This window comes from Oncorhynchus mykiss, chromosome 12 (genome assembly GCF_057628025.1).
Source record: "Oncorhynchus mykiss isolate SJ-2025 chromosome 12, ASM5762802v1, whole genome shotgun sequence".
Lineage (NCBI taxonomy): Eukaryota > Metazoa > Chordata > Actinopteri > Salmoniformes > Salmonidae > Oncorhynchus > Oncorhynchus mykiss.
Window position 1 is genome coordinate 48,441,436 of NC_143033.1, and position 14,636 is coordinate 48,456,071.

At 40.2% G+C, this 14,636-nt stretch overlaps 1 protein-coding gene across 28 annotated transcripts in view; it reads right to left on the bottom strand.

The window, feature by feature from the left end:
• Positions 1–3,983: 3,983 nt before the first annotated feature.
• Positions 3,984–14,636, bottom strand: part of LOC110537701 (general transcription factor II-I repeat domain-containing protein 1) — a 48,357-nt gene continuing 37,704 nt past the window's right edge. For 14 of the 28 annotated variants that reach the window (XM_090192602.1, XM_090192616.1, XM_021623942.3 and 11 more), the window contains 13 exons: positions 13,812–13,865; positions 13,374–13,451; positions 11,451–11,634; positions 10,861–10,922; positions 10,390–10,455; positions 9,888–10,155; positions 9,699–9,727; positions 6,477–6,524; positions 6,189–6,266; positions 5,806–5,998; positions 5,558–5,595; positions 5,336–5,445; positions 3,984–5,052 (listed from right to left, as the gene is read on the bottom strand). In XM_090192602.1, coding sequence (XP_090048728.1) covers positions 4,984–5,052; positions 5,336–5,445; positions 5,558–5,595; positions 5,806–5,998; positions 6,189–6,266; positions 6,477–6,524; positions 9,699–9,727; positions 9,888–10,155; positions 10,390–10,455; positions 10,861–10,922; positions 11,451–11,634; positions 13,374–13,451; positions 13,812–13,865 — 1,277 coding nt within the window. In that variant the 3' untranslated portion in view covers positions 3,984–4,983. Of the gene's footprint in view, positions 5,053–5,335; positions 5,446–5,557; positions 5,596–5,805; positions 5,999–6,188; positions 6,267–6,476; positions 6,525–9,698; positions 9,728–9,887; positions 10,156–10,389; positions 10,471–10,860; positions 10,923–11,450; positions 11,635–13,373; positions 13,452–13,811; positions 13,866–14,636 lie in introns of all 28 variants that reach the window. The other 14 variants (XM_021623945.3, XM_090192614.1, XM_090192607.1 and 11 more) reach the window with 1 other exon arrangement.

Sequence of the window (14,636 nt, forward strand, 5' to 3'; positions counted from 1 at the left end):
ATGAGTTTAGCCTAATCTGGTCCTTGGGCAGTTGATATAATTTAATTTAGTGGCCTTTTCTCCTACTATTGTTCAAACAAATCAGTATGTAACAGCTTTTCGTGCATCTTAAAAGCAGGGTTAGTTATCTATACTGAACAAAAATAAACAACATGTTAAGTGTTGGTTTCATGAGCTGAAATAAAAGATCCCAGAAATTTTACATATACACAAAAAAGCTTATTTCTCTCACATTTTGTGAACAAATTTGAACATCTCTGTTAGTGAGCGTTTCTGCTTTGCCAAGATCATCCACCTGACAGGTGTGGCATATCAAGAAGCTGATTAGTCGGCATGATCATTACACAGGTGCCGTGGACAATAAAAGGCAACTCTACAGATGTCTCAAGTTTTGAGGGAGTGTGCAATTGGCATGCTGACTACAGGAATGTTCACCAGAGAATTAAATGTTAATTTCTCTACCATAAACTGCCTCCAAAGTTGTTTTAGAGAATTTGGCAGTACATCCAACTACCCTCACAACCGCAGACCACATGTAAACACGCCAGCCCAGGACCTCCACATCCGGCTTCTTCACCTACGGGACAGTCTGAGAGCTCATCTGCTTCCTCGTAACCCTCCCCAGGGTCTTGACCTGACTGCAGTTTGGCGTCATAACCAACTTCAGTGGGCAAATGCTCACCTTCGAATTAAAAAAAATATATATATATATTTTTAAATGTAACCTTTATTTAACTAGCCAAGTCAGTTAAGAACAAATTCTTATTTACAATGAGGGCCTACGCTGGCCAAACCCAGACGACGCTGGGACAATTGCGCACCTCCCTATGGGACTCCCAATCACAGCCGGTTGTGATACAGCCTGGATTTGAACCAGGGTGTCTGTAGTGATTCCTCTAGCACTGAGTTGCAGTGCCACTCAGGAACCCATATATGGCCACAGGCACACTGGAGAAGTGGGCTCTTCACAGATGATACCAGGTTTCAACTGTACCAGGCAGATGGCAATTGTGTGGGCGAGTTAATGGATTGAATGTCCCATGGTGGCAGTGGAGCTATGGTATAGGCAGGAATAAGTTACGGACAACAAACACAGTTGCATTTTATTAATGGCAATTTGAATGCACAGAGATACCGCAATGAGATCTTGAGGCCCCTTGTCGTGCCATATTCATCCTCCACTATCGCCTCATGTTTCAGCATGATAATGCATAGCCCCTGGAAGCTGAAAATGTTCCAGTTATTCCATGGCCTGCATACTCACCAGACATGTTTGGGATGCACTCCATTCCACAGGCCACAATCAATAGCCTGATCTACTCTATGTGAAAGAAATGTCGCGCTACATGACGCAAATGGTGGTCACACCAGATACTGACAGGTTTTCTGATCCCCACCCCTACCTCTTTTTTTTTTTAAGGTATGTGACCAACAGATGCATATCTGTATTCCCAGTCATGAGAAATCCATAAATTAGGGCCAATGCATTGATTTCCTTATATGAACTATAACTCAGTAAAATCTTTGAAATTGTTGCATGTCTTTATAGTATTGTTCAGTGTAGTTGAAGAAAGTCAGTTGGAATCGGCTCTTTGGCTGATCCATGCCGACAGCTCGATCTGTTAAATAGTCCTAGAATCAATTTCCGTGCCCCCGCGGAAAACTAATTCACATAATACAAAACTCCCCATCAAAATCTGTCAGTTTAAGCTAGAGATATTCTCACAAAGTCGTCTGTAGCGTCCGAACGGTTTGGCCTAACTATTATGATCCTTCTATGGAAAGGCGAGACTCACGAACAGTATGGTGTCCTCTGTTTTTCTCTATGAACCCCACAAGCATCTTGGGACTTGTCTGCCAATTTATGTCTGTAGCGTACAAACAGTTTGGGCTACACACTAATATGACCCCTTTTTGGAAAGGTGAACAAGTCTCTGTTTTGCTCTAGGATGCCTACAAGCCTCACAAGGACTTGTCTTTAGGTCCCCCATAACAGTTTTAAAAAAACAAATGTATACTGTATATGGAGATAGTTTAGTGCCAAAAATAAGCGGTTAAATCCATTTAAAAAAAATGTTTATATAAAATGTTTTATAAACTCAGCAAAAAAAGAAACGCCCTCTCACTGTCAACTGCGTTTATATTCAGCAAACTTAACATGTGTATATTTGAATGAACATAAGATTCAACAACAGACATATACTGAATAAGTTCCATAGACATGTGACTAACAGAAATGGAATAATGAGTCCCTGAACAAAGGAGGGGTCAAAATCAAAAGTAACAGTCAGTATCTAGTGTGGCCACCAGCTGCATTAAGTACTGCAGTGCATCTCCACATGGACTGCACCAGAATTGCCAGTTCTTGCTGTGAGATGTTACCCCACTCTTCCACCAAGGCAAGTTCCCAGACATTTCTGGGGGGAATGGCCCTAGCCCTCACCCGCCGATCCAACAGGTCCCAGACGTGCTCAATTTGATTGAGATACGGGCTCTTCGCTGGCCATGGCAGAACACCTCCTGTCTTGCAGGAAATCACGCACAAAACGAGCAGTATGGCTGGTGGCATTGTCATGCTGGAGGGTCATGTCAGGATGAGCCTGCAGGAAGGATACCACATGAGGGAGGATGTCTTCCCTGTAACGCACAGCATTGAGATTGCCTGCAATGACAACAAACTCAGTCCGATGATGCTGACACACTGCTCCAGACCATGACGGACCCTTTTTTTTACTATCGTTAAGCTGTATTCAATGCGTTTCAATACTTTTTTTTTTGATACCTTAACGTGTCCTAAAACTCTAAATTAAATAGCTAAATGGTACTTGTTATGACCATCTTAAATCAATTCCCCTAGCCGCTTAGACTCAAGGGTTTTAATGCAAAAAAAACGTACGTTTAGAATGTGTTTTTAGATGATAGTTTGTTGATAAAAAAAAGAATAGCCGTTGTCGGGTTATGAGTTAAGTTGGCAATTTAACATGTGAGTAACGGGAGTACGCTATGGCTGTACCCTCCTCGGGTGCATGCCTCGCTGTGTGCATCTATGGTATAATGGATGGACTGGCAGACATTTTGAGTGTACCCATGCCAAGAAGTGAAACCTAGGTAAAAAAAAAAAAAAAAATACAAGGTTAACACAACGCAATAATTCCATGCGGAAGCAAATTCATGGGACTAACGCCATTGATTGCAAGGAGTTATGGAATATTAGAACCCTGTTGTCTTAAACTTGTAATCTTCAACCAAGACGTTAGCTAGCTGGCGAGATGGTTTTCTTGTTTCACCAACCTTATATGCTTCAGACAGCTTGCCTTCTGCTTAGGCAGCGTAGCTACACCGCTTGAGCTGGTCCTATAGTTGATTCGGAGTGGTAGAACCTCTGCATTATTGTGATGCCATTGTCTTCAACCTAGAGTTAAAGCAGGACGTGTACCTTTCAATATGTGCTGTGAATTGTTGAGTCAACTCAACTGACATTACAAAAAATATATATTCCATTGCATAGCCCACATCAGCATCTTTTGAATGAACATTCTACATTACCATGGCAATCCAGCATTGGTTGATAGAACATTTCAAAATTAGCACCACAATACCTGTCAGACATTTTGCAACATTTGCCTAGAACTAACGCTGCAGACAGCAATACTGGGTGATTTGAAAAGTCATAGTCAATCAATCAATAATATAATAATTATTTTATCTTTAATTTACAATCTGTAGAAACTATGAGAATAGAAATTGCACCCAAGAGCTTCCATGTCCTTTCTATTCATTCTATTTCTTAGGTAGTTAAAAGCACTTAGCTGTCAATTGTCCTTTCAAAGCTCCATCATATACTTTTAATTTCTCTAATGATACCATGACAGTCAATGACACAATACGAATACAAAAGTAGTAGGTTTAAACTTTCTTTAGAATTATATATATATATATATATTTTACTTGCATTCATCACACACAAAGTCACTGCAGTCCAATGAAAGTGCAAGGCAACACATTTTATTTCAAAGGCCTAAATGGCATTAAGGTACAGCATATAAATACTGGTGAATCCAGAGACAATCGTTACAGGATAACACAGACCATTCTTTCTTTTACACACGTTACATTCATGTTGACTTAATGAGACATTTCAACTTAGCGCAGATGTGGAACAAACATAAGAAAAGCCGAGTTGAGAAATCTCAACTCCATGTACAAGTACTGTGATAAAAGAAAAGGCATGTAGTTATACAAAATGTGAAAATTGTTCTTAGATATAGTGCTATCACCTTGGGTTATTCCTACCACGGAGAATACCGGTACGCACACCTGAAGGCAAACATATTTCAATTGATATACTTTTTGAGTTACATACAGTAGTAGTTAGCGTTGTAGAGACATTTGATTCAGTACTTAGATTACTGAACATTGTAATTTACATCCCTGCACATGTTTGTTTTTTTCATCTTCAAAATAAATAAATAAATAATCATACAAATATCTGAATGTTGTAAAACCAGATTGATCCAATACGTTTGTGCCGTAGTTACACCCCGTAACGAAAGTCTCCATGTTGGATCTGTTAAAAATGATCTAAAAGGGTGAGTACTTCAGTAATTGTGAGTTCCATAAGCTTAGTGCCATAACATAACCCCAGTCGGTTTTTGAATAGCGTTTTTTTTTAAGCACCTTTGAAATAGGTGTATCAAGAAAGCCCATCAGGACTTGTGGGGGAAGACAAAATAAAAGAAAGCATCCTGCAACAAATTATGCACAGATTCTATAGTTCCTCCTCACCTTTCCACCCAAGCCACCTAATATTGGCAATCGCCACCATTCCAAAACACACATCCAAACCTATATTTTCAGTCAGAAGAGTATTTAAGCAACAGCACACGCGCAAAGCTGAAACTTGGAGATGTGGTTATAAGTACAGCTTTGATAAAGTCCTCTCATGTCTATTCTCTTCCTGTAGCATAGCATATTTTTCCTCTACTAGTATTTCACCTTCCCATGGACTTGCACATTCAATCCACTGTAGTCCACCATGTACATGGGCCATTGCTACAAGCAGAAAGAGACAAAGCAATAGAAGGATCATTAGAGTGAGCATGAGGGAGACTAGTTATGCTGTTGCAGAAGCAAATTCCTGTCCAATTACACAACCATTAGTGCCTTTCACAAATGCCTTTAATACCTACAAATATAATATACATTTATAAATATAATGTAATCTGCATCAAAGTATCAAATCAGAGTATTTCAGTCATGTATTTTTGATAATGATTGAGAATGATCACGTAAATACAACAAACTGTTATATAATAGCTTTGTTATTACCACGTACCATCACTGGAATCTGATTGGTTGATACCCCTGACTCGGAGGGTAAGGACACCCGGCTGCTCTCCAGGACTCTTTTGCGTTTGCGTCGATTGGTAGAAACCTCTTTCCCTTCTTAAAACACAAAAACAATAATGACATTTTGAACATACTGCTAAAGCACATGTCGTTATAGACTGCATTGCTTTTTATTTAAAAAAATAGGTTACTATAGAACAATCCTTACCTGTGTTACATGTTTGGGTGCATATTTCTGCAAAAGGCCTGTAGAAAAGAAAATTCATTAAATATGAATTTAATTTCTGTAAATGACCAGAGGTGAGCCTGGCATTGCCTAAGAGTGAGTCTCTACTATAATTTCAACGTGTACAGTTCTTTCATGTCCTTCTTTCACATTTTAGACTTTGTATCCATAATCTGGGATATTTCCACAAACTTCAGATTGACGCTATCATCACAATTCCAGACACTCACTGTAGCTGGCTTTTGATGTTGATGTTGATCTCATCTCGGGCTTGAAGAATCTTTTCCAGGCGGACTAAGTCATAAGTGTTGGGATTTCTGAAGCGAATATCGTCCGGAAGGCCACTAACCTCCACAGACTCGGGACTGGCACGGATCAGCTTGTATGGGACCAGGACAGAGTGGTCCAGGCCCAAAGCATCACCTTAACAAGAATCTTTTCAGTCAGTTTTGGGCAGATCTTAACTTCAACTTAGGTTGAATTTTCACTAAGTCATGCATGGTTATCATGAGAGACTAAGTGAATATTAAACTTAAATGTAAGTTAGAATAATATTTTTCACTAAGGCTTGTATAGATAAAGCATACAGTATGAATGAAGGATATACACTGACCATATTTCTGGTTGAAGAGTTCTTTCACTTGCTCGCGAAGTATCACTTTCTCACCGATACAGTTGACCTCTTCCTCATCTGTCATTTCAGGAGGAGAGTCAAACAGAATTGGTGGGAAAATAAAATAAATATATGTATGCAGTTGACTCTGATAAGTGCACTGTTTACTTTGTTTTTGCTTGCTCTGGGTATCTGAATGCTCATATTTAGTGCATGCATTCATGACAGTTTCAAATGAAGTGTTCTTACTGCATCAAAATGAATATGCAACACAACTATAATGCTCACCGCTTATTGAGGCGTAGGCCTTCTTCAATAAAGTGATCCGACGAGGTGCTAAGAGGGAGACAAATGTAATGTCATTATACAACCGAGTGTACAAAACATTCTTGCGCATGCTCTTTCCCTGACATAGACTGACCAGGTGAAAGCTATAATCCCTTATTGATGTCACTTGTTAAATACACTTCAAATCAGTGTAGAGGAAGAAGGATTTTTAAGCCTTGAGACAATTGAGACATGGATTGTGTATGTGCGCCATTCAGAGGGTGAATGGCCAAGACAAAATATTTAAGTGCCTTTGAATTGGGTATGGTAATAGGTGCCAGGCACACCGGTTTGAGTGTGTCAAGAACTGCAACACTGATGGGTTTTCTACACAACAGTTTCCTGTGTGAAGCAAAAGGAGATGCAACTCAATATTAGGAATGTGTCCCTAATGCTTTGTACACTTAGTGTTTATAACTACTACACTATCTATTAGTTCACAGTTGACACGGGACATTTCTTAACAAGTCATGCACTTGTTAGGAAATGTGCTTACCGCCCCAATAGGTCCACAGACGACGCAATCACACTGCCCTCACCCATCTGGACAAGAGGAATACCTATGTAAGAATGCTGTTCATCGACTACAGCTCAGCATTTAACACCATATTATCCTCCAAACTCATCATTAAGCGCGAGACCCTGGGTGCAACTGGGTACTCGACTTTCTGACGGGACGCCCCCAGGTGGTGAGGGTAGGAAACAAAATCTCCACCCCGTTGATCCTCAACACTGGGGCCCCACAAGGGTGCATTCTCAGCCCTCTCCTGTACTCCCTGTTCACCCATGACTGCGTGGCCATGCACGCCTCCAACTCAAATCATCAAGTTTGCAGACGACACTACAGTGGTAGGCTTGATTACCAATAACGACGAGACGGTCTACAGGAAGGAGGTGAGGGCCCTCGGAGTGTGGTGTCATGAAAATAACCTCACACTCAACGTAAACAAAACAAAGGAGATGATCATGGACTTCAGGAAACAGCAGAGGGAGCAGCCCCCTATCCACATCGACAGGACAGTAGTGGTTCCTCGGCGTACACATCAAGGACAAACTGAAATGGACCACCCACACAGACAGCGCAGTGAAGAAGGTGCAACAGTGCCTCTTCAACCTCAGGAGGCTGAAGAAATGTGGCTTGTCACCAAAAACACTCAAACTTTTACAGATGCACAATTGAGAGCATCCTGTCGGGCGGTATCACCGCCTGGTAAGGCAACTGCTCCACCCACAACCGTAAGGCTCTCCAGAGGGCAGTGAGGTCTGCACAGCGCATCATCGGGGGCAAACTACCTGCCCTCCAGGACACCTACACCACCCAATGTCACAAGAAGGCCAAAAAGATCATCAAGGACAACAACCAACCGAGCCACTGCCTGTTCACCCCGCTATCATCCAGAAGGCGAGGTCAGTACAGGTGCATCAAAGCTGGGACCGAGAGACTGAAAAACAGCTTCTATCTCAAGGCCATCAGACTGTTAAATAGCCATCACTAACATTGAGTGGCTGCTGCCAACATACTGACTCAAATCTCTAGCCACTTTAATAATAAAAAATTGGATGTAATAAATGTATCACTTGTCACTTTACACAATCAACTTTATATAATGTTAACATACCCTACATTACTCATCTCATATGTATATACTGTACTCTAAACTATCTACTGCATCTTGCCTATGCCGTTCGGCCATTGCTCATCCATATATTTATATGTACATATTATTTATATGTACTTATTCATTCCTTTACACCTGTGTAAAAGGTAGTTGTGAAATTGTTAGATTACTTGTTTGATATTACAGCATGGTCAGAACTAGAAGCACAAGCATTTCGCTACACTCGCATTAACATCTGCTAATCATGTGTAGGTAGGTGACCAATAAAATTTGATTTGAAAATTCAGAAATATGAATTGAATGTCTGTTTTAGAGGTCGACCGACTATGATTTTTCGAGGCCGATACCGATTACTGGAGGACCAAAAAAGCCGATACCGATTAATCGTCCGATTTGTATTTATTTATTTGTAATAATGACAATTACAACAATACTGAATGAACACTTATTTTAACTTAATATAATACATCAATAAAATCAATTTAGCCTCAAGTAAATAATGAAACGTTCAATTTGGTTTAAATAATGCAAAAACAAAGTGTTGGAGAAGAAAGTAAAAGTGCAATATGTGCTATGTAAGAAAGCTAACGTTTCAGTTCCTTGCACAGAACATGAAAACATACGAGTATTTCCCTCTATACCATTTGTATTTCATTAACCTTTGACAATTGGATGTTCTTATAGGCACTTTAGTATTGCCAGTGTAACAGTATAGCTTCAGTCCCTCTCCTCGCTCCTCCCTGGGCTCGAACCAGCAACACAACGACAACAGCCACCATCGAAGCAGCGTTACCCATGCAGAGCAAGAGGAACAACTACTAGAAGGCTCAGAGCGAGTGACATTTGAAACGCTATTAGCGCGCGCTAACTAGCTAGCTATTTCACTTCGGTTACACCTGCCTCAGCTCGGGAGTTGATAGGCTTGAAGTCATAAACAGCTAAATGCTTGACGCACAACGAAGAGCTGCTGGCAAAACACACGAAAGTGCTGTTTGAATGAATGTTTACGCGCCTGCTTCTGCATAACACCGCTCAGTCAGATTATATGCAACACAGGACACGATATTACTAGATATTATCTAGCATCAACCATGTGTAGTTAACTAGTGATTATGATTGATTGTTTTTTATAATATAAGTTTAATGCTAGCTAGCAACTTACCTTGGCTTACTGCATTCGCGTAACAGGCAGTCTCCTTGTGGAGTGCAACGAGAGAGAGGCAGGTTGTTATTGCGTTGGACGAGTTAACTAAGATTGCAAGATTGGATCCCCCGAGCTGACAAGGTGAAAATCTGTCCTACTGCCCCTAAAAAAAGCGGTTTTACCCACTATTCCTAGGCCGTCATTGAAAATAAGAATGTGTTCTTAACTGACTTGCCTAGTTAAATAAGGTTATTAAAAAAAAAAAATAATATTAATAATAAATACATTTATTTTTAAATCGGCGCCCAAAAATACCGATTTCCGATTGTTATGAAAACATGAAATCGGCCCCAATTAAATCGGCCATTCCGATTAATCGGTCGACCTCTAATCTGCTTCATAAAATATATGGAGAGTTACCTGGTTTAGGGATGAGTCCTTGGAAAGGTCTGCAAGAGATAAACAAAGATGGAATCTTAACATCAACCAACCAACTACCAGGGAGAAAAGAAAAGTAGCAATAGTTTATCCCAAGGGCCAGTAGCTGAACATCCCTGCCATATGTCTTATTTCCACAACCCCATGAAAACGTGAAGGAGAACTACCCACCTGGTGATGGTGAAGCAGATCTTGTCTGCAACTGCCAGGATCCTCTCCAGGTTCTGCGAGCCAAATGTACAGGGTTTCCTGAAGGGGATGCCAGGGGGAAGGCCCTCGATGATCACCGAGCCCGGGTTGCTCTTGATCCTCTTGTAAGGCACTTGGACGGGGTATTTGATGCCAAGTGCCTCCCCATACTTCCGGTTGAATAGGTCCTGGACCTGCTCTCTCAAGGTGTTGGCCAGGTCGATCCTAGACAGCTTAGCCTCTAAGCTATCTGTCAACAGAACCATATGACAACATCAGATGAATGGAGTAGTTGTTTAATTTATTTCATATACACCTTTGCAGCGTATAAATAGTGCTTCTCATTTTAGAGAAAAAGTGAACAAACAAGAGGAAAAAAACAATCCCAACCAGGCTCCAAATGATATCCACTATGTATTACTCAAAGTATAGGAGGGTAAATTAATGTACCGATATTGAATCAAGTATTTGGTCGTCTCATCACCTGGGAAGCTTGGTCTCTGCATTGCAGCCCCTACGTCTTCTGACAAAGCATCTTTGGAGTCCAGGTCTGTGGAAAAAAAGTCTAAACTTGCAGTGAATACAACCAGTTCACCAGACCTATTTGGAAATATGGATCCAAACCACTGCCTTAAATGTGTAATTACCAGCTCATTTTAATTAATTACAGAGTTAATTCTAATTTATGGGCTCAACATTTTGAACTGATCATGTGTAGAATAATAGTTGCTTTAAAAAAATGGGCCCATTTTTCACTCAATCAATTCAGTAATGAATTGACATTGAACCAAAATTATAATTTATTTCAAACTATTGAGATATTGGCCATTATATTCAGTGGGGATGTTTAATCTAGTTTGTAAACTTACTTTGTGTTTTTGAATGTTAAAATTGTTCAAATCAACTGTGATACAATCATTAAATCAGCTGGCATTTAGGATGAAGATGTAGTCACCTGAATCACAGGCTGGGAGTGGAGGCGGTTCTAGCTTGACAAGATCTGTTAACAGTTCTGGCCTGGATAGTATACCACAACAAAACATGGTTAGAACTTCATAAAGAGAAGCTTGCACACAAATAATGCTTTTGTGTTTAATTCCTGCACCAACTTATACAACGTTTTACCTATATCCTCTTCATACAACAATAATAATAATATACAAACAAGGATTGTGTTCCAGGCTGACTACATTGCAGGTGTCTTCTATATCTCACAACACCTGGATAAGTGTTTCACACATCAGTTAACCACATCATATGATATAGCAGTCTGATGCCCGACTGGGCAGTCGATGATGCAACATCTGCAATGTAATCAGCCTGGAATGCGACCAAGACCTTAGTTGCGTTCCAATAATCCTATTGAAGTGTGCACTTGTTCACTACTCCCCACAAAATAATTAGATTGGTGTAGGGCTAGAGGGTTTCCATATACCAGTCATTTCCTTTCAAATCAATGAAGGGATGTGAACAACTGCAAACTTCTGGAGAAAGGAGATATTATTGGGATGCACCCTGCCCCCGTGACAATGTATGGCCTCTGACCTTTTGATAACAAAGTGGATCTGGCTGCCAACAGCCAGGATCTTTCGCAGCTTGGCCGCTCCGAAACAGTTGGGCCTACGGAAAGTCATGCCCTCTGGGAGCCCTGTGACACACAGCTCCTCTGGGTACATCTGAAACTTGGAGTAGGGCACCTTTGCAGACTCAGGTAGTCCAAGGGCCTCGGCTACAGAAAGAAAGGGGGATGGGAAATGGAGCGGAATATGGGTGATTCATTTTATGCAAAAGCCCTATGCTGTTCAATATTTAAAGTGGCACTCCAGGCTCCTTTTCACCTCATTAAACACCAGATTTAGGCACATCTCAATAGGTGGTCCAGGTAAGTCATGACATAGCACAAGTGGGAGGGTGGACTTTTCCTCTTTTGTTCTCTATTTTCCCTCTATTGTTCCTCAAGCAAGGGGGAGGCTGATGACATCACAGATTCCGATCAGACTAACTCAAAACATATTTGTTTACCCTTTAGTGTTTGTACTTTACTGTGTTTACACTTGGGATATCGCTTTTCAACAGTATACGTAAAAATAAAATAAAAATCGAAGACATTTTTAAAGGTAGTGTAGCACCTACTTCTTAATGCCAGAAACACATATAATAATAGCTTAGAGAACCAAAAGAAAACATACCCATATTACAAATTCTTAAATCAGTTATAATATTGTAATGTTTTCCTAAAGTTGGGTTTGAGGTTTTCTCCAAGTCAGCTCTAACTTCAGAAACAGTCCCATAACGCCCCTCGATCAGCGTCACAAAGTGGGATACATTGGTGAAAATGAGGCGGGCGAATTGGGTGTCTATGGTCAATCTGCGTGTCATATTTAATCCCTGGGAACTTCCACAGCTATCAACAATGGAAGGAGGGCATCAGCAAGAACTTGCTTCTCAAAGTGAATAATGTCCCTACCATCAACGTGACTTCTAAAGCATCTCAAACAGCCAGCAGCATCAGCAGACTGAGCATTATCACAGGCTTCAGTGAGCATGGAAGTGAAAGAGATGGCTTTCTACCTCTATGCTAACATTTACTAGCTATATAGCTACCACATGTAGTTCACATCTTCCGTCTAAATAACACTGATAAAACTAACCAAATGTAAACATGTCTGCCAGCTGTTGGTAGCCAACTGCTGGTACTGTCCTACTATAGATAGGCTTGTACTATGGGAAAGAGTAGGTTTGGCCGCTACGGAGGTCATGGTTACTGTATAGAGTGCTATGGCTGGGGCTGAAACTGTGTGTGTGGATGGCTCGTCTTATGGATCCGCGCGGGTTGATGCATCACCTGCAGCAGAATTTTATTCTACCATCTATCTATGGGCTACTCGAAGATATTCCCTACACTGTACTGATGGCAGATTTTAGGAACGGAATATGGAATATGTGGGGGCTGCGCGTTGCGGTAATTAGTCCGTTCTGTAGCTCTAGGGGAGTTTTATATATGGCCTGCTGAGTGCGAGCTAAACTGGAATGCTACTCATACTAAAAAGTGAAGTGCCACTTGGTGCGTGCCATATAACCATGTAGAGGAGTCTACCAGCAATATATCCCTCCACTGTGTGAGTCAGAAATTACAATCTTGTGTTCGGGGCTTTCCGGCAGTGGTTTTTACATGCACAGAGCATAAATTGTACAATTGTAAACTAACAAATAATTGTTCAAGTTAGACACCCATGTATATTAGTTCATATACAGCACCAACTGGAATTATTCCCAGGATTGTTAAAAAAAAATTGGGGGGAGAATCATTGCTTTCTCTGTGGCATCTTAACAAGGATAGAAAATTATGAGGCTGTGTAGAAATGGTTGATGAAGTCTATAATTTATGATTTATTGCTCGAGTCAGTTGCTCTCGCTTGGCCAGAGTCTGAACATTGAGTGTGCAGGTAAGTGTATTAGGCAGCTTACCATACTTAGTGCTGAATAGGCTTTCCACTTGCCTCCGAAGCTGGAGGATAATTTCACCTATGTCCTCAGCTAGATTTCCTTTCCGGAAAAAAAGCAAATGAAGAAAAATGTTCACGAGTGTTTTATTCAGAGCTGTAGAAAACGACCTGATTAGTGAAGAAGAATGTGATACATGTAAAAGTTACAACAGATTCCAATGCATTAAAACTGCAGTCTGAATCAACAATGGCCTGAAGTGATAAAACAGTTGAACTAAACTCATGAGGCATTTATACATTATATTAATCCAGAATCAATTTAAAAGTGCAAAAGTGAAAAATCCCTGATTACACCTTTAACAATCAATCATTGGAATGGATTTGTTAGGCTTGTCCAATGTAAGAATACAGTGCATACAGCTGAAATATCTTAGAGACAGGTTGTCCATCCTATTTTTACCTTCAGAAGATCTTCTGAGGCCTTGAGAAGCTGGTTTAGATGAAAGTGCTTCAGCTGAAAGGAAGATGGCAAAGAGGTGAGCAGGGTTGGCAAGTCTAGTTAAAAAGGTTTCACATTGGTACTTACAACTCATGCTACTGTTTGTCAAGCCAAGATATACTGTTTAAAAATGACAAAGCTCAAACAACAGTAGAACCTCAAAGATACAAACCTCAGAAATACAGACTGACCGGTCAACCGAAACATAAATGTTGCTTACATTTGCTAAAAACACATAAATATTTACTATGACATTAAAAAATATTTACTATGACATTAAAAAATATTTTATACATACATACACACAGTACCAGTCAAAAGTTTGGACACGCCTATTCATTCAAAGGTTTATCCTTATAATCTACACTATTTTCTACATTGTAGAATAAAAAGGAAGACATCAAAACTATGAAAAAACAAATATGGAATCATGTAGTAAAAAAAAAAAAAAAAAAAGAGTTAAACAAATCTAAATATATTTTATATTTGAGATTCTTCAAAGTAGCCGCCATTTGCCTTAATGACAGCTTTGCACACTTTTGGCATTCTCTCAACCAGCATCATGAGGGAGTCGCCTGGAATGCATTTCAATTAACAGGTGTGCTTTGTTAAAAGTCCATTTGTGGAATTTATTTCCTTCTTAATGTGTTTGAGCGCATTGTGTTGTGACAAGGTAGGGGTGGTATACAGAAGATAGCCATATTTGGGAAAAGTCCAAGTCCATTTTATGACAAGAACAGCTCAAAAAGCAAAGAGAAACGACAGTCCAGCATTACTTGAAGACAT